The 19,562-nt window shown below is 43.7% G+C and overlaps 1 protein-coding gene across 1 annotated transcript in view; it reads right to left on the reverse strand.

The window, feature by feature from the left end:
• The window catches only part of pcdh19 (protocadherin 19), a gene marked incomplete at both ends in the record, with an annotated part of 51,999 nt that overhangs the window by 18,778 nt on the left and 13,659 nt on the right, over positions 1-19,562 (reverse strand). The window contains 2 exons of the mRNA XM_079229159.1: positions 2,485-2,657; positions 4,468-4,526. Coding sequence (XP_079085285.1) covers positions 2,485-2,657; positions 4,468-4,526 — 232 coding nt within the window. The remainder of the gene's footprint in view (positions 1-2,484; positions 2,658-4,467; positions 4,527-19,562) is intronic.

Raw genomic sequence — 19,562 nt, forward strand, 5'->3', positions numbered from 1 at the left:
TCTAAGCAGCGGGGTGTTTAGTGAACATGCCTATTTGTTTTCTGACAATTCCCCGCATACACCCAATAACCAGCAGATAGTGTCCGTTTTCGTCAATTAAGACCGATGAGCTCAAAGTGAAACCACATCCTCACATGACTGTAACCACTGCGGCTCTCATATCATGAAAAAAACCCTCAACTGTTCTATTTCTGCCTTCGTCCTCAAGTGAGTATGCACAGAAGGAAATGAAGGAGGGAAAAGAGCGAGTGTTCTCCTGAGGAGCGCCGCAAAAAGAAAAATCTGATGATGTAAAATCCTCATACAACAGGAGAGACAGATTCAACTGTGCATCGTGCTGAATCTGCCCATCTCTGTCGGCCCACCATACCCTTTAACTGTGTAATTGGACCGTCGAGATGGTAATAGGGACGATTTCATTTGCATCGTCATTACATTTCTGCACGTGTAAGGATCTTTGGTCAAGTCGTTTAATAATTATGAACAGCCGCTCATTACTCTCCGGTGCGACCACTGCTGCTGACTGACGTTCTAAACAAATGAATGGGAAGCTTCCAGTGAAGCCATTTTGTGGAGTCCTCACTGAGGAAAAGTAAGTGTGTTAAAAGTAAGTCTTTAGCTTAGAATAAATACATTTTTAAAAAGCCAATAACAACCCACCTAATTATAAGTCCAAACGGATACTTTGCTATCATCAGTTTGTTCTGGTCAAAAGAATGGACCGCACTGTGAAATAGCCACTACTTCTGTTTACCAGCAATGTGGCGATGCATTATACATTCAGGAGGCATTCTTCCATTTGGCTGAAACAGATAGTCATTGGTGGTGTTAATGAAAAAAGAACGGCTTCAGAGAGCTCTCCTCACTTGTATTATTCCTCATGTACATCATTTGTAATTGTCTCCAAAAATGAGATCCCACCACTAGAAGACCTGTCAGCATGCATTTTCTTTTTAAGGCACAGGATTTTTGGGAGGGGTGTTGTGAAGTAATTACAGCTGGCAACTAATAGTCAGCAAGTTCACTTTTCATTGTTCATTAGCGTCTGACGCCGCAGAGGTGATGCCCGGTACAAGTTAATTCTAATGGTCAGCACCTGTCCTGACCCGATATATATACGTCTATCTGTATGTCTCAGCGCATTACAATATGTAGACAGCTGGCGGTGAAGGCCGGTCCATTCGTGGGACTGTACTCTCGGTGAAATGAAGTGTAGGTTGCCTAATCTTATTATTCCCCAGTCAAACAGCAGCAATAGCCAAATTGTTCCAAGTGAAGCATCTGTTTAGTTAAACATGCCAGGGACCAGAGAAGGAAGAGCCTTCCAGTCTTTTTAATGCTTCTCCAACCACACCCACACACTTCACAGTCTGCCGATAAAAATAGATAAATAAACACAAAACAAATCCCATAATCTTCATTCCTTCATGCATTTTCACAAACTAGGATCCCCTTTCGTCATCTCTTACTCATCTAAAGATCTTTCCTATATGAGCTGACTAGAATAGTGAGAGACTGGAAAGCCTTTCTGGGGCAGTGTTAGTAAAAATGAAACCAAAAAGATGTCGATGTTAAGGGAAGGAAAACTGAATTTGGCACAAGCTCCAAAATTGTAGCACAGTGCAAATGTACAGTTCAAATACTGCGAGTGATTTCTGTCCTCAGAGTGTACTTTTGGAATAAAACGTCCAGTATTTCCACCCCCCTCAGAATAAAATTGCTAATGTGAGTCTTTCTAAAATGTCTGCAATCTTTCACACACACACAGACCGACTCAAGCGCTGTGCTGAGCTGTTACACCTGTGCATGTGGTGTTACCTTTGAGCTCAGTAAATACCCTGAGGTGCATATAGTTACATCCTGGTGTGCTCCAGACAGCTTCCTCTCTCCTCCCTCTTACTGACCCACTCTCTTCCTCAGTCTGACTGGCAGTAGTTAAGAACGAACATGACCCTGACACTGACTTCTGCCAACCAAGTGGATGTCTTTTTAAACGGTGAGTCAAAAATGAAACATCAACATGAATTCCCTGCTAAATGATCACACTGAATAATGGATGAGGGCACATGGAGATATGTAGATTTCCACCTTCTACCTTTATGAGCCTAATTGCTGCCATTCAAGCACGTCTGAAGTTGGCAGACATGGCTACTATCAGTCAATAATGTTGCCTAAGCCTGTATCAAAGGGTAGCCTTAGCTGTCAGAGATCCCTTACATTAGCTGCTCGAGCAGGACATCAAAGACCAAAAATAAAACTGTGATGTTATTCATACTTGCACATCTGAAGCTTGCAATGGGCATAATGCACCTTAAAAGATGCTCTCGTGGCATAAAAACACACTGCGGTGCACACGCGAATACACATCGGTCTTATCTTGAAACTGAACACACTCCAAAGGATGTCGCACTCCTCCTCGCATACAGAGCACACACACACACACACACACACACACACTCACGTTCGAGAAAAATATTTTCTTACCTTGGTCTGGCAGCTGGCAAACATTGGGGGGGACAGTCATGTTCAGCACGTCGTTGACAGCCGTGTCAACATAGTGTCCTCTCTGGACGTCATGTTCACTGTCGGTCTGGTCGCTCTCCTCGTGGCCGCTGTCCTTCAGACTGTTCCCCTCCAGGTCTTTGAATGTCGATGTGCTACATGGGGGCCAAAAGGGAGAAGAGGGATATGTTGATTAACTGTCACATCACCTGCTTTCACATGCTCTGCTTGGTCCACGTGTCTCTGATGGTTTGTGACGAGCTGTCCGTCTTTCTCTCTCTGTCCTTTTTTTTTTTTTTTGTCCTTTCTATTTGCCCTTTTACGGGGTCTGTTTCCATGAATTCATAACAGAGCAATAGTGATTTGTGTTGTTGTTGTTGTCTTCGTTAAATAGTATGCTTTTTGCTAAGAACAAAGCCTCGCTCCAGCTCCTACGCTTGCTCTGACCATAAAACAAGAAGGAAGTTTAAATCTGTTGAAAGCTTTTTTGGATTAGGTGCACATTTTTGTTCTTAACTTCACAGATAGCGTGGCAGCTATGGGGCGTCTAGCACAAGGACATTTTGGATAGATGCTCTGACTTCAAGGACATAGCATTGAACAAACAGGAGGCACTCGCTCACTACAATCAAACAAATACTGCAGTAATCAGGAATTCCTGGAAGGAAGACGGATGGAGGAAACGCTGGAAGCATACAAACTGAGCATCTGTCTTGTTTGGGGCTCACAGTCAATAAAGACGGTGGGGTGGGGGGGGCACAATCAACAGCTGCACAGTAACAGCATGATTTCCCTTCATTTGATTTCCATCCCACTGGAACAAATTCTGCTTTACAAACAACACTAAATAGGGGTGAATATATGAACATGTGTTCTTTTAGGGGAGAAAACGTATATGGGTGAGTCATGGAGAGGGGAAAAAGGAGGTTAGGAAGGAGAGAAAGGAGTCAACGGAGGAGAAAATGACACTAAGTAAATGTGTGCAAACAAGAAGAAAGGTAGAGGAAGTGAAGGACAGTACAAGGTAGCTGCATTCCCAGACCCAAGTCTCACATTCTCCAGCCTGGGAGAGAGGACTGCAGGTAATGCCTGCTCTCTGATGTTATCACTGTAATTGCACCTGTCCCAGACCAGAGGCTCACTGGCTCCTGAGGGATTTCTTTGTAGTGTGCTGCAGAGGCCCACACTTGAATGCTCTTTGTTTACATTAATGCCGGGAATCTTTTCTTTCTTTTTTTTGAGGGGGAAGGAAATTGCCATAATAGGTTTTCAAAAGCCCGGGATGGCCTCAAACAAAATGAAAGACTGGAATGTTACATAGCTGGAGGTAGAAAGGAATAATTGTAGTTTTCTAAATGAGCCCGGTTACAAAACCCTGACTGGAGGGAATTATTATATGACCCCCCCAATCCCAACCTCCAACCTTGCATTCCAATATCCAATATCCTGGTGTCAGGAAATACAAAGCACAGTGAAAACATGTATTCTTACTTCTTCACCCAAGAAGAAAACTACATCATTATTGTCTATTTGCGAAGCTATTCATGTTTTGAAAAGCAGAGGTTAAGAAATGCACTTGAGAAATCTCCTGAATGTCATTTAATCATTGAGTGGTTGTTATAAGCCTGAAACGGATGCAGTTCAAGCCAGATGTTTCGCAAATGAAGCGAATTACGAGAAAAGTAATAAGGTTATCTGTAAATTTGAAAATTATTACTTGCTTATTCTGCTGCTGTGTGTAATCTAATAAGTGTGTGGCTCGTTTCAACAAATGTCTACTAAACGCACTACGGAGTAATGCTATTAATCCCAAAATCTTATCCTCTCACTGCAATTAAACTGAAAGAAAAAACATGCAGGAGCACATGCAAACTGCTGCAATAGTAGCTGTGCACTCATTAGATAAAACAATTACAGATAACAACGGTAACGAGGTGCTGGTAACAATTCCTAATCAACACATACCTTTTAATGAGGTGAGCTCTGCTGTTCACGTAACTGGAGTCAATGGAATAGTTCTCCGTCTGTAAAAGAACGATACAGGGGGTGGGGGTGAGTGGGTGGGGTGGGGGGTTGTGGTTGAGGGATGATGGGGGGCAACAGAGAGAGGTACTTTTAATAATGGAAGCAACCAAATTAATGTTAGCAGTAATTGGCTTTCAGTTAAAATGTTATTTTCCACAAAGGCCCCGGTGAGCAGCCTCGACTTTCAAAGGGCTGCATCCTATTCTCTTTCAAAGCACACACACAGAGAGGCTGGCTGGGAGTTGAGAGCTGAGGAGAGTGCCGCAGCGAGCGCAGCCTCTCGTCTCCTCATCGCCCTCCCCGCTCTCCATCCCTCCGCTGCTGGTCAGCCCACCGTCTTTAAAATGGAGTCATTAGGACGGACAGGCGATCATGCAGACAGAGGGAGAAGAAAAGTTTGCCTTTCTTTTTCTTCTCTGAACTCTTCACTTTTTACCATGTCTGAGAAGATGTTAATGTGGGAATATTAAATAAATAACTGCAAGAGAAGTAGATGAAATTAAGAGTGTACCAGGGGAATCTTAACTCCGCAATTGCAGATGAAAAGACTTTTAGAATATGCATGCGATAGATCTCTGACCCACATTAGAGAACACAGTTCAAAGGCACCCTACATTCATTTTTTTTTCTCCAACATGTATTTAGCAAGGAGAATGTCGAGTAAGAGCACATGGACAGAGGAGTTAGTGTACACTGAGCAGGTAGCCTCTCCTGCGTCTGCCAAGCTTCTACTCACACTTGGTAAGATGTCAGGGGGGCAAAGGGTATCAAAGCCTCTCAAAGGACTTCCCCAGTCCTGCGAAAAGCCAGGATACGACCCTTTCGACAAACTTTGATAAGATGCAGGTGTTTTCTGCAGAAAGAAAGCAGAGCCTTCACTTAAAATTCCACGGCGCAGATACTGTATCCTGATAAAAAAGCTGAGAGTCAAATGGCAGACTTCCGAGGGAAGTCTACAGAACCGAAATCAAAGCCCTGTTGAAAAAAAAGTCACCCCTATGATAAGGAAGGTTAATGCAGGCACTGGAGCACAGTTGCTGATTATCAAGCCAGCTACACATTTGACACAGGCCTGCTGTTGAGGTAGCAGCGGCCCGGCGCAGCTGTCATACATGGTGACCAAACAGATTTGGATTTAAACTCAATATGCGACTGTGCGCAGACGCTCCTTATTAGATGTTAATGGGGTTGAACATTCTGAACTTTTTCGGCGTCGGCAGGGAAGTGAATCCACAATGCCGGGGAGTCTGAGCAGCGAGGACGGGGGAAGCAGCGAAAATGTCAAACATTAGTCCCCGTCTTCTTGGATCTCTTTTGAAAAAAATGCATAAATAGATAAATAAAAGTGAAGCTGGCAGATCACAGCAGCCAATGTGCGGTGTTTACCTCTGGCAAATAGCTCCTCTGACCTGTTTGCAGTCTATGAAAAATGGAAGAGCTTGTTAATGCAACCAAATGCATGTCCTTGTTTGTTTAGATTCAGTGCTATTGATGCCATTTACTCAGAGCTTCAAAGACCACATATATGCTGTGCGGCATTATTATCTGACTGATGCTGATGCTGTTCTTCTCTCTTTAGTTGCTGCAAACTTTAAGGAATTTGTATGTATGTCAGAGATGTAGTTATCTCTCAGTATTCTCAAAGGTGCATAGGTCTACCTTCAATCATTAGGAGATAAGCTGTTGTTTGCCATCTCACCTTCTTCGCTCCTAATTATTTTTTGCAGGGAGTCTGTATAATGATAGGCAACAATGCGAGGGCAGACCTCTGATTGGGGCTCGCTAAATTATGATGCAATGTGTTTGCGCTGAAGGTTAGCATCATTCTGTCTCCCTTTACCATTTACCCCTAATTAAACTTTAACTCATTAATACAGAGAGGATAATTCATAAAAAGGAATTTAATTAACATTTTATTATTAGCTCTTAATTTGGAGCACACCATGTTTGTTCTCTTGTATTACCCCTGACTCCTTTTGTTCCCGTTCAGCTTGACTCCATTAAATATCAAAGGTAACGGCAGCGGCAACACACTGCAACTCGGATTGGTTATTAATGAATGATTAACACACACTACTTCATGAATGTATAAATCGTGACACGCACATGTTTTAGCCAAGAATAATATCCATCTCTTAAAAGATTTCTAGATATAAAACGCGTTTATCATAGATCAATAATGTTTTGTGCCCTCCTGTGCTCCACTTTGGTCCCAGTGAACGCAAATTAAACGGCCTCATCTCCTACAGTGGCTGCACATCCAGTGAGAGACAAATGAAAATGCAAGGCATGAGTAACAAGGGGGACAACTTCATTTAAAAGACAAGATAGAACATTTCTTGTGAATGTCACTCTGGCTGCAGCCTGTAATTGGTTTGGATGGCAGGTTCTGTGTAAGCACGGCCTGGAGAGGAAGGTTAGTATGCCCCGGCCAGCTCTCAAGCTGTTGCAGTCCAGAAATGGAACTGTACTCTCCATAATGCAATTCCCTCACAGGGTTTTTACATGGAGCTCTCTTAAGTGTGGAGTAGGTAAAACCAAAAGAGACTCTTCATAGTATTACTTTTTTTTTTTGCTTCACTATTTCTTCCTCCAGAGCTCATGTTCAACACAGCAGCTACTTCTTAATCAAAGGTGGAGATATCCACAATTCCTTTATCAAATTGTCTGTGGAATAAACAGGCACTCATAACCTTGGGCATTGGAGAGTCACTTGAGTGCCTATTCTGAGGAAGAATCGGATGCATTAGCCCAGGCTTCCTGTAAAGAAATGTAATGTCTTCCCCCACATTTCTGACCGACCTCAAATTGGAGGACATGTCAATATGTCTTGCTGGGAGGTCAAGTTTCAGACAAGAGGATGAGGACTGCTTAACTACAGCGAGGACGCCACAAATGGCTATTTAATCAGGTTGGACAATGTGTTGTTGTGATCTAAGTGGCCCCAGTTTGGCGGCTAGAGCCACTCTATCCCCATAATTATTGTTCCGTTTCATCTGGAGGACTAAAGGGAGGATTGTAGTCCCCGCTGTCGCTGGGTGACTGATAGGTAGTGTAAGGATGAGTGGGAAGGGAAGTGGAAAGAGAGTGGAGAGAGCGAGAGAGGGTGAAGGGGAGGAAATGGGTGAGACTTGACCTGCGGGAGACTCGCGGTCCAGCTGCTGCAGACCAGTAGATTTCCCCCTTTCACCCTTTGCTCCTCTCTCTCCAGTAAAACCTGAGTCACAGGGACAACGGGCTCGCCTCTCTGCCACTGAGAGGAAAAGCAATCTCCTCGCCTAGTTGCTGCCGTAAGATTTGATTTGCCTTCCTTCCAGCGTGACAATTGGTTCTGTAGTCTGGATGCAAGTGTATTCATTGTGTGGGGGAACGGGGAGCACCAGAGAGAAGAGGAGGGGTGGGGAGTGAAGACACCAGTTGTTACACCAGTAAACACCCGACAAGTTCAGCAGATGTCACACAGATAGGAGAGAGAAAGAAAAAAAATGTCACACAGCTGCCCTACTGTATGTATTACTGAGGCTGATACAGCACAGAATAACATTTAAACAAGGAAGCAAGCTAGAAAAATATGGACAGATGCAGCGTCATGCACTGATAACATACTGTTTTGAAAAAGATAAGCAGTCTTTGCCAGGCTGTATCTTTGTCTGGAATACTTGCCGTTTACTAAATTACAAGATTAAACCTTGTTTAAGAAGCAGTCAATATTTTAAGCAAAGTAAACATTTGAGATAAACGGTATGTGGAAGGAATGAGACTTAAACTGATTAAAAACAGAAGGTATTTAAGCAGGGCGGGGCAGGTTGAACAAGACTGCGTCTAAAATAACTGAGCATCTAAAAGAAGACAAATTGATTGCGGGAGTGAGCGTTTCATGTCTGTCATGGATGCAACTCTTTAATGTCACCCATTTAGCTGACGAAAAACATCAAGCCGCGTTTGTTGTGGAAACAAAATGCTCTTTCTGCCGCACTAAAATGCACAGTTTAAACATACAGAACAAGATGAGACAGAATCAATTAAAACTGTCAGATCGAATTTCGCCGCTGTGTTTTCGCCGCTGTGTTTGAGAAGTCTGAGGTTGTGCCTCAGTCGTTTAGTGTTGCTGCAGCTCGCTCGCGGGCTCCCCTCGGTCGCGGAAGGAAACGTTGCACATAATGTGCCTTGTTATCGATATCCCATTGCTAAAGGAAGAGATCGGGAGAAAGAGAGAGAATCAGGGGGTTTGCAGGCCAGCTGCAATTAGAAAATGAAAAGGCTACATTACCTAAGTTTGGTTGTGATAAAGTAAAAGACCAGTGAGAAAGAGGAGGAAATTCTAACAAAAAAATAAAAAAGCTCCGGATGAAGGATGCCTAGTGTCTGAAACTGCCTGTTTACAATGTATGTATTCACCTCATGTAATTTTGCAGTGAGGATGCAAAGGAATTTGTGTGTGTGTGTGTGTGTGTGTGTGTGTGTGTGTGTGTGTGTGTGTGTGTGTGTGTGTGTGTGTGTGTGTCTCTCGGCGGGTGACTTTCTCGTCCTATACACCGCGACTATGAAAAGAAATGCTTCACTTTGAGCCTCTTGCACATTCACATTCTTGCACACACAGACTCTCTCTTTCTGCTTCCCTACAAAAGCACTGCTCCAACAATCCCTGACTCGTGGGGCTGAGCTGGCGCCCAAACACATCGCCTCTGGGTCTGCACCCAGCAGCACCTCTGAGCAGCTCACGTTCGGTCTGTATGACACCCACGACGAAGACACAGACCACCAAGGCACCTGCTCGGAGTGGGTTTATATTTTATTTATTTATGTGAGATGGGAGAGGCGCTCTTTGGCCTGTGAGCTGGCCGTAACCCACCACCCCTCTGCCCCGAAGACCATCATCACCACCTTCTTCCCGATTATAGAATTTCCCATAGATCCTCTGCCATCTGCTAGATTATAGATTTCCCTCTTCCTTTTTAGAGGGCAGGGCCCCTAAGGGAGGATCAGCGGTAAAAAGGGTGAAAGAGTGCCTGAGGCACAGCCATGGTTGTGGATGAGATTACATTTTCTATTTCTGCCTGCTAAAGGGGGCCTGCCGTGATGAATACAGAGAGTTGTTACCATTTAATATCAACTGGTTTCCCCTGCAAACTCATTATACACAATCAATTGTGACAGAAAGGCACATGTGTGACAAATAATGTGTCACATTCTCTGCATCATTTCACTTCATCACCCGTCAATTCACCCCAAACCCAGAAGCCCATTTGGGAATCAATCATGTTATGAGAGTGAGTGATTCTATGGTGAAAAGGTTTTTAAAAGCTCCCTTGCGCCGCTCCAGCTTGTACATTTCCGCAGTCTTTGTGACTGGTCAAAAAAAAAAACAGGGTGAATTGAGGTGCTATTATGAGGTCAATTGTGTCCTTGACCACAATGTGTTAAGTGTCGAGTATTGTTTGAGCAAACTAAATAACAGCTCCTCTAAAACACAATGAAACAGATTCGCAAACACAACACCCCTTCCTGCTTACACTTCCTCCTCATTTTGCTGGCCTTTCCGTGTGAAATTGAACAAATATTTGCTCATCTGACCAGAACAATCACTCCCTGTTCTCATAAAGTGTGGAAAAGGGCCAAAGCACTAAAGCTATTGCTTGTTCCACCTGTGCATCACCCCCACAGAGGAAGCTGCGGAAGACAATGCGGCTGTCTTTTATTCTGAAACAGAGACAACAGTCCAGACCAGTCTCCATGTCACTCAGGCCTACAGGCTCCACAGAAGTCCAGTTAGTAGAGATGTGATTAATTATACATACATTGATAGAAACAACATTCATTATTCATGAGCTTCTCAACGTCAAAGCTATTTCCCTCCCTTTCAGTATGATGAAAAGATTTTAAATAATAGGCCCCCTCTGCAGACGTCTGCATTCCAGCGGAGTCGGCTGACGCTAAAGAGGCTTAAGTCAGAGCTGTTGTCTTACCAGAGAATCACCGCTCAGGACCAACATGTTTCAAACTGTTGGTGGCTGTGTGAGTTCCTGGGACTGTGTTTTTGTTTTGTCTTTGTCTGAAGAGACCAGGGTGGTGCTTTTAAGCTTTTTTGATGGAAGGTATGCTGTCCACTCCACGCACAATGAATAGGCGTCTCCTGCTGCACCCGGCACATAAGGCTGGATAGAGCTTCATTTAACACCTGTTCAGCCTTCAGGTCTGCATGTTTTTTCAGACTTATTCTATCTCCTCGTCAGAAAGAAAACCAGAGTATGTCTATGAGATTACGACTCACGGTTTTGCATAGTAAAAAGGGAGGAGGAAGGAAAAAAGACTTTACTATCTCGGCTGTTTCTTAAAAGAAATCGGCTTACTTTCCGTAAAGCCTGTAGAGCCAAATCAAACTCAAATAGCAGGCACTTCCCCTTTAGGCAAGTCTTGAGGGATTTTCTTTAATTTGGATGTCAGACGGAAAAGTTTTCACACTTACTCTCTTCCCAAAATCCATTCATGTGTGTATGGTGCCACATGAGAGAGGTAGGTAGTAATTCTTTTTTCAACAGACTCTGGAAAATGTTGAGTGGAACATATAATCCAGGTAGATTAATTGTTTCCAGGAACCACTGTGAATAAGCACTACGAACATGTGTTTTTAACTAGAAGAGAATTACTAGATAGCATCTTCTGTTTCCCAGTTGTGCTCTATATTAGCAAGTGGGGGAGGGGGGGGGGGGGGGGGGGGGGGGGAGGGGGATGCTAAATTAGTGCACACGGATTCCCCAAAGGTTTCTCCCATCTCCCCTGGGCCGGGCCTTAAAAATAAACATTCAGAGACACTGCAGATTATGTAAACACTTCCCTAAATGCTTACATGAGAGCAGTGACTGAATAAACTACATAACTTTGAGTCACTTTTGAAATCAGTAGACTTAGAATTACATTTTGATTAACTCAAAACACATGAGGACGACAGAAGAGAGGGTTCTGCGAGCAGAGCTGATAAGCTTACGCTCTACAACATGGTGGAGCACGGCGCTCGGTGCATTTTCTCTTAGCAGCTTAAAAGGTGGCCGCCAGTCGCTTCACATCGGTGCTGCTGTAGTCTCTCCGTCTCCCTCCCTCTCTCCTTTTCTCTCACTCACTGTGACAAGGCATCTTTCCAGACATTTTAGTTGGATGGAGATTTGCAGCAGCTCATTACAGACTGGGAGGCTCCGTGAGCGGATGCAGTCACTCGGAGATGGATTGAGTGGGTCTGTTTATTGACATGCCTTAATCTGACACTGGGTAAAGGGAATGAGTCACCGCCTCCAGACACACTACCACATCACAGCCACTCCAGCAAATAGGGAGGCAGCACCCAGGACACAAGAGGAACTTCATCAGCGCTCATTAATCCAACTACCCCAGGCCACTCGCTCAAACAAACCGTGTTTACACTGCGTGCTGGCTGGATGGAGGGGTGATGGAGCTTTTCAAAGGGCATGTGTGCAGGTGCTCAGATCCGCAGCGCACACACATACATGTGAGAACTGTCGCCCCACACACACACACACACACACACACACACACACACACACATACAAACATGTACTGCAGCTCATCAAAAAGCAACCCGCCCTCCTAACCCACAACCCCCTAAACACAATATCGGTTTACACCAGCTGCTAAAACTCAGTTGGTGCACTTTGTCTCGCAAATCAGAGCTGGTGCACAAATCAGGGGTGGACGATTGGGCTCCATGCCAAAAGTACGTATCACAGAAAGGGGCTTTTTATTGAACAGATGGGCATACGAGATCTTTTCGCTCGCGTCATACAAGGCTAGTCCTATCAGTGATCCAGTTATGGAAGCCTAGTTAGCTTTTTGATCCTGTTTGCTGGGGCTTCAATGTGCATCACATCTGGTGCTAATATTTGGGATGGTCTTTCTAGGCAGCTGTCAGCACCGACCAGATTGACAGCAGAGTATTAGGTGCTTGCACATCATCACTTAAATCCGGCTTGTTAACAGGACTGTGACAGGCTGCCATCAGGACACAGGAAGAACAAAGCAGCATCCAACACTAAGTGGTCTAACGCTACCGTTTGTTTTCCACTACACTGCTGTTTAGTACTTTGTCTGAGGCATGTGGACGTGTGAATCTTCTTTATTTTACATTTAACAGTAAATATTCGAAAAAGAAAAAAAAAACTAAACCCCGGCAAAAAAACAAGAAATATATGTGAACTGTGTAAGCCAGACATAAACAAAAATAAATCTTTCGAGAAGAAATGCTTATATGCAGACCCACTGGCGCAAAGGCAAAACAAGCAAAAAAGAATAAACACTGTCACAAACGGAATAACGCAACACAAATTTACAGCAAAACGCACGTGTTCATACACAGACACACACACACACACACACACACACACACACACATGCAGTACAGTGGCAGTGGGGCAGAAAGTCGGAGCGGGGCCTGCTGTCGCCTCCGTCAGGGACCGGGAGCCGAGCAGCTTGAGAGCAGGGCCAGTGGAGAGGGGGCCAGATGCAGCGGGCTTGACCCACTCATTCGTGAGGGAGGGGCGTGTTTCAGCTGCCGAAACACACAGGGATTAGCCGCACTGACTTCATTTAATTTAATTTGCATTAGGGCTGTCTTTGGGGGCAAACATCGTTTTTCACTGCGGGGGGGATATAGAGGGTCGTGGAAAACAGCAACAGACGGTGAGTCTTTGCCTCCTGCCCCTGCAGTGGATTCACAGGGGAAGGCAAGGCACTGTATTCCCAGACCTCAGGCACACACACACACACACACACGCGATTGCACACACAAACACACGCACAGGCACAGGCACATGCGCAACTTGATTCTCTCCTAATTATATCTTTATTATGAAGTCAAATCTATCCAATTGAAATGCATCTTCAACCCTGCATCCACCTTTCCACAGCTTGATTTCTTGAAATGAAGACCTTAAATCCTTTTGTTCTGCCACCATAAACAACATGTAGTAATTTTCGTGCTCATCAGAGCTCTGTTTTGTGCGCTTGTGCGCCTCTTGTTTGTGAGTGTTGCAAACACACACACACACACACACACACACACACACACACACACACACACACACACACACACACACACACACACACACTAAGCTGTTATCTACTAAGAACATATCTTAGGGGTGGATGTTTATCTGTGCTGATGCAGATTGGAGTTCTCTTTGTCTCAGTGCAGTGGTACATAATATTATTTGTCCTTTGTTTATTTCTCTATACACTGATACAGTTTGATATCCTATAGCAGAGAAATCCTTTTAGTTACCGCCAGGCATCTAATGGGCTTTTACTTGTAATCTGGGAATTTAATAAATGAAAGGGAGAGGACAAAATCTGCACACAATCGAATAATTTAAGTCCCCATTGTATTGTGTGGAACATGACTTACACTGTTAAGCAGAAGGAAATAACTGCAGTGAGTGAGTGAGTACCCAACATGCCTCCTCACAATTTACAATAGCCCTGTGGAGAAATAGTGCAGCGTTCAGCCATCAAGTCTGCTGTAGCCAAAGCCTGCGGTTATATGAAAGCTCCCTTTCTGTCTTGTGCAGGTGACATGGTCTGGGAGAAAGCTAATGTACCATGCACTGGGAAAAGTAGTTTTATTACAAAAACATCCAACAAATAAAGGAAAAAAATGTGTGAGCTGCAAAAGCACAGCTTTGTCTCTCTCTCTGCTAGACAGGAAGGACTGTCCTGCTGGAGCCTGTTCAAGACTATCAGGCGCTCACTATAGCAATCTTTCTCCTTTTTTTTGTCTCTCCCTCTCCCTCAGCCCCTATCAAAAGATGCTACTGTGTAAAATGTCAAAGAAAAAAAGCAAGAGAAGTAATCTCCTTCTCCTTTTTGATCGCAAGTGGAATAATTGGAACCCTCTTAGGCTCATTACACGAGTTGCCCGCCAGCCAAAAGACGGCTCCAACTGCCCCTCTTCATTCATGTTGGAGCTTTGAAAAATATCGCTTCCTCTAGTAACAACTCTTTATGAGATGCAATGACTAGAGGTCCTGGTACCTACACTAACGGGTAATCCCACAATGCCTTTGAAAACACATCTTTCAACTACCACTGTCAAACATCGATTCAGAGGAAACGGCAACAATCTGGCTCTGTAATAATGTCATTATGCATATTGCTCTGCACTTCTCAACCTCTTTGTTTTTTGGCAATGCAGTTCTTCACAATTACATAAGGTATTGCATATGTGTAGCCAGTTAATTTGGACCCCTATTACTAATAACCTCATCTTCATTGTTATTACAACTATGCTTGCAATTATTGTGACTCTAATTACTATTACTGTATTACCCAAATTAACCTTATTCTGGATTTAGATCACCTGCACTGACGGTAGCCAAGACATGCCTTTGAAGAATGGCACCAATGTCCCTTCAGATAAATCCAGTATAATTAGCTGTGTGCCTTACAGGGCCAGTGTGATGGTAATAATTAGAGCTACTGTAGCAAAGGTCATGCAAAACAATTTAGAGAGGATGCTGGCTGCATGGGTAATAGGAAGAGAGGAGGAGCAACAAGAGGAGAGGAGAGGGAGCTTGGATGAACGCGATGTGATGATCTTCCAGAGACAGAAGACATATGGTTCTTACTTTACCTCTGCACTCGGTTCATTTTTTAACCAATGCTCTCGAAATAATAGAAATTGAAAAGCCGTTTTAATGGCAAGTAGACTCCCAGCTAACGTAGTTTAAATGGATCCATGATTAGATTTGAGGAGAGTGCTACAGGGTGTATCTGTGAACTGGTATCAGATGAAATCGATTGTCTGCCTTTGAGGTGTGATAGCTGCCCCGTCACCCTGTTGTTGCATCTGTTCATTAGCTCCGGTTTAATGTGTTCATGCTCACCCCTCAGTTATTGTTATCCGTTGAGCGACAGAGAGTGAGAGGTGTGCTGCTTCTTCCAGGTGCACAAGTTAATGAGCTGAGTCAAAAATGGTGACACTGAGGTAAACAAGTACTCACACTAAGGTGCTTCTATTTCTGCCCCCTCTCCCCCCATGTGGCTTGGCGCTCTCTGTAACTCCCGAGAGGAGAGCTCAGGGTTCATAGCCTGGATCCACCAGGAATTCACTCTGCTCCCTCACCTCACCACCATCACACCCTGATGAGGCTGACACTCAAATATAGCATCTCAAACAACACATATGCCTCTGTGTGCTAGATTGGTCTCTATTCCCTTGTTGCCACACCCCCACCCACCCACACACACACACACACCCAACAACACTTTATTAGCAGTGAGTGGTACACACAGTTTAAACTGTTAGTATAAACCATTTCTATACATAGCTCCTGTCATTGTCAATAGCACCTGAACCGTGCCACAGCTGCTTAACAAATCAGGGATTTGTATGTTTTAGCTCATTTATTACCAATGTAATTTACATTGCAGTCAAAACATTACTGTTTTTGTTTTAGATGTTTGCATGTGTTTTTTCCTGGCCTCTAGCCAGCTCATGGTTGGCATTCATTTCAGTGCAGCATTTAAAGAGATAGTTTGGCAGTTTGGGGAAATTGGCTAATTCACCTTCTTAGAAGATTGGTATCATTCATATCTAAGTCAGGAGACAGTAAGCTTTGCATGAAGACCTGAAACAGCTAGCATCTGTCCAAGGGGATACAATTCAACTCCCAGTCTCTCTAAAGCTCATTAATAAAATAAAGCCGCATTTCTACTCGATGATTGTTTTCTATAACTAAAGTTGTGGATAGCACTTGGTACTTTCTTTGGTAGCGAGCCGAGCAGGTGCTAGAAGGTGGAATTAAAACACTTCCGCTCACTGATTGGCCAGAGAGAATCGTCACTAGCACTTCACGGGACATCCTGCTCAAACTCCACATTTTTTAATCGATCAGCTCACAATCAGCTGACAGAGAACTATACACAATGAAAGCCAAAAACGGAGAAAAGGACGTGTTATCATAAGCCAGTCGAGCCGAGACGAGTCAAGCCGTGCAGTGGCAATGAGGCACAACATGTTATATCTTTGTTTAATACCTCAAAACCTGAGGAGGTAAAAGTTGTGGTTTTACTGAGGGTTATGTGTCAGACTATTTCTCGACCGGCAGCAGTGGTGAACTGGTGTCTCTCCTGAGTGCCTGGCAACAACAACAAAAGGTCAAACTAATACTTTGTGGGAAAAAACATGCTTTAACAGTAATGTTATTCTGGTGATTACTAGCACCACCACTGACACAAAAACTGAGATAGTCAATTTGTTGTCTACTATTTTAAATTTGTGAAAATTGTTAAAGATCAACATGTTAAAATTATGCAAATTGACATTTTCTGTCGTAGCTTTGATCAGCTAAACTTCGGCAGGGGATTTATGGTATTCATGTGGTCTCAGATCCATATTTTCTCTGCAACAAAGGCTGGAGCCATTTTGTGTCAAACAGTTCATAAATGTCTGTGTGAAAATGATTAAAGGCAACAGGCACAAAGTGCTGCAGGACATCTGATTTAGCCGCTTCATTCAGTTAGACTCAATTTACTGATGAAAATCACTGGGGTGGGAGCGGAGCCATGTGCTCAGATCCGTATGCCTTTGTGACTATGGGGGTTTAAAAACCATAAATTGTGATTATCATTGATCTCATTCATACAATACCTAATCTCTGACTCATTTCCGCACTGGCCACGCTGGATGACGATGAACCGTCCTCCCCCACATCTGAAGTCCCAAACAAGTGTTGAGGGAAGCAGTGATAAGCAGGTCCTTATCCTTTTAAAGACACTCCCGTAATCCAACAGTGAGGGAGGGAGGGGGCTTCAGCTTTAAGGGATTTAGTCTGGATTATAGCTAGTCCTCCAAATTAAACCAAAAGTCAGCTTTCTGGAGTTGCTCATGCAAGCTGCCGACTGGCTTGTTACCAGCATTACTAACAAGGCGAACGATGGAGGTCTATAATTAGAAAATGCTCTCATTCAGCCACCAGGCGAACACACGTATGTAATTCAGAAGCAAATGTCAACCAGTCCTCACCTAAACCGAATATTCCCCTTTTCACTTCCCAGCTGACCTCCTGTGACTGCACTCAAAATGTCTTCCGTGCCGTGTACCTGACTCTCGTTGCCAACCAGCTTAGCCGCAGACAAGCTTCTCAGCTAGGGCAAGGCTGCTCTGTCCCCATTGATGCTGCTTCCCATAGCAAAACAAGGCCAAATCTGGGGCTTAGAGGCTAAAATAATCATTACTGGGTAGCAAACAAATGAAAAGTCAGAACATCAACTCCCATGTCAGTCCTCCCCCACCACCCTTGGTATTTTGTCTGCTGTCTTATTGCACACAAACAAAAATGAAACAGCCACGCATTAACATTTGCAGTCGACAACATTTTGGCCTGATACTGAAAACTCAGAAAAAAACAAAGCCTAATATCCTAATTTTTTCAACAATACAAAATATAATCAAGGAAAACATGCATTTACGCAACAACGTTGATGGAATACATTCACTTTCTTGCTGGGAGTCATATCTGAAGATTGATACCACTGCAAGTTAAATATGAAGCTGGAGCCAAGAGACAGTTAGCTTAGCTTAGCATAAACACTGAAAACAAGGGGAAACAGCTAGCCTTGTTCTGTCAAAAAGAGATAAATCAGCATACCAGTATCGCTAAAGCTCACTACTGTAATTAGCATATGACGTATTTTGTATTTAATTCGTACAAAAAAATACATAAGAGGCTTTTCAGAAATATTGAAATATTCCTTCTGTTTCTTTTAAGGGAATATTTCACCATTTATGGAAGCTAACTGGTTCCCGCTTTGTGCTAAACTAGGATAAACACATCACGGAGCAATCTTCTAATCTAAATGTCATTAAATTAATTTCCAGAATGTCTAATTTTCTAATTGTAGCTTTTGATACATATTAATTTTCCCTAAATGGTTGACAGAGGAGTATCGTTAGTGAGTTCACGATCCCGTGTGGGAGTATATTTGTCGACACTTTAACAGTCCTTACAGTCTGCTTTGATGTAACAATCCTGAACTAGATAAGGGCGCTAAAACTCAGCTCCAGTGACCCTCCTGCCGTGCTCCCCGACAGAGCCGTCAACCTCTCTTTTTAAAGTACAAAGATTATAAGCAATCTTCCCTTTAACAATTATACATATGCTGCCCTCCCTGCTCGCTGGCTTGCCATAAGACCGACCCAGGAAGAGGTACAGGAGAGTAATCTTGAAAATCGGCGGTCACTGGGGCAAGAGCTGCGCTCGGAGCAGTCAGACACTGCAGGCCAAGAGCTTTTCATTCATTAACTTGGCTGTCTCTGCTGTGGTATGTCAAATGGTGGACGTGAGGGGAAAGTCAAACATGACGTCCCATTGTGCTCAGCAGCCAGACACTGACTGAACCCGAATATTGTTTTCTGATGCTATAAGAGAGCACAAAGGGGCGGGTGAAGTCGTTATCAATTCCCTTGCAAGGCAATCATAACTATTATCATTAGTAGTGTTTTCATCCTCCGAGCTCAGCCCGGAGTGGATTTCTAATCTATTCCCTGGCACACGTTCTTGTCTTTCCAACTTGACCTGGTATCAGTCGAGCAAAGACATGGTTTCCCGCCTCCCTAGAAACTAGATATGGGCGTAAATAATAGGCCAGAGCCATTTTATGAAAAGCCCTAATCCCAGGAAAACAAACCCAAGCAAAACAGGCCCACCTGAATTGCTTTCAGGAAAACTAGATAATCAAAATGCAAAACAGCCTTTGATAGAAAAATAAGCAGATTTCGATCAACAAATCCTCTACACCTATAACATCAGCAAATTCTCCCCCTGAACTTTTATTTGTATTCTGCGTTTGGGTTTTTAATGTAATCACACTGCACACGGCGCTCCATCAACGAGCTATTCTGATTTATGTCAGCCCGATTCAGACTGACTGCTTAGAGCTTTACAGACATCATGAATGAGAATAGGAGCCACACATAGAACACATTAGGGGTCCCACCATCTCCGCAGACAGGGGGACAATAGGTAGGA

This window comes from Taurulus bubalis (assembly GCF_910589615.1).
Source record: "Taurulus bubalis genome assembly, chromosome: 13".
Taxonomy (NCBI): domain Eukaryota; kingdom Metazoa; phylum Chordata; class Actinopteri; order Perciformes; family Cottidae; genus Taurulus; species Taurulus bubalis.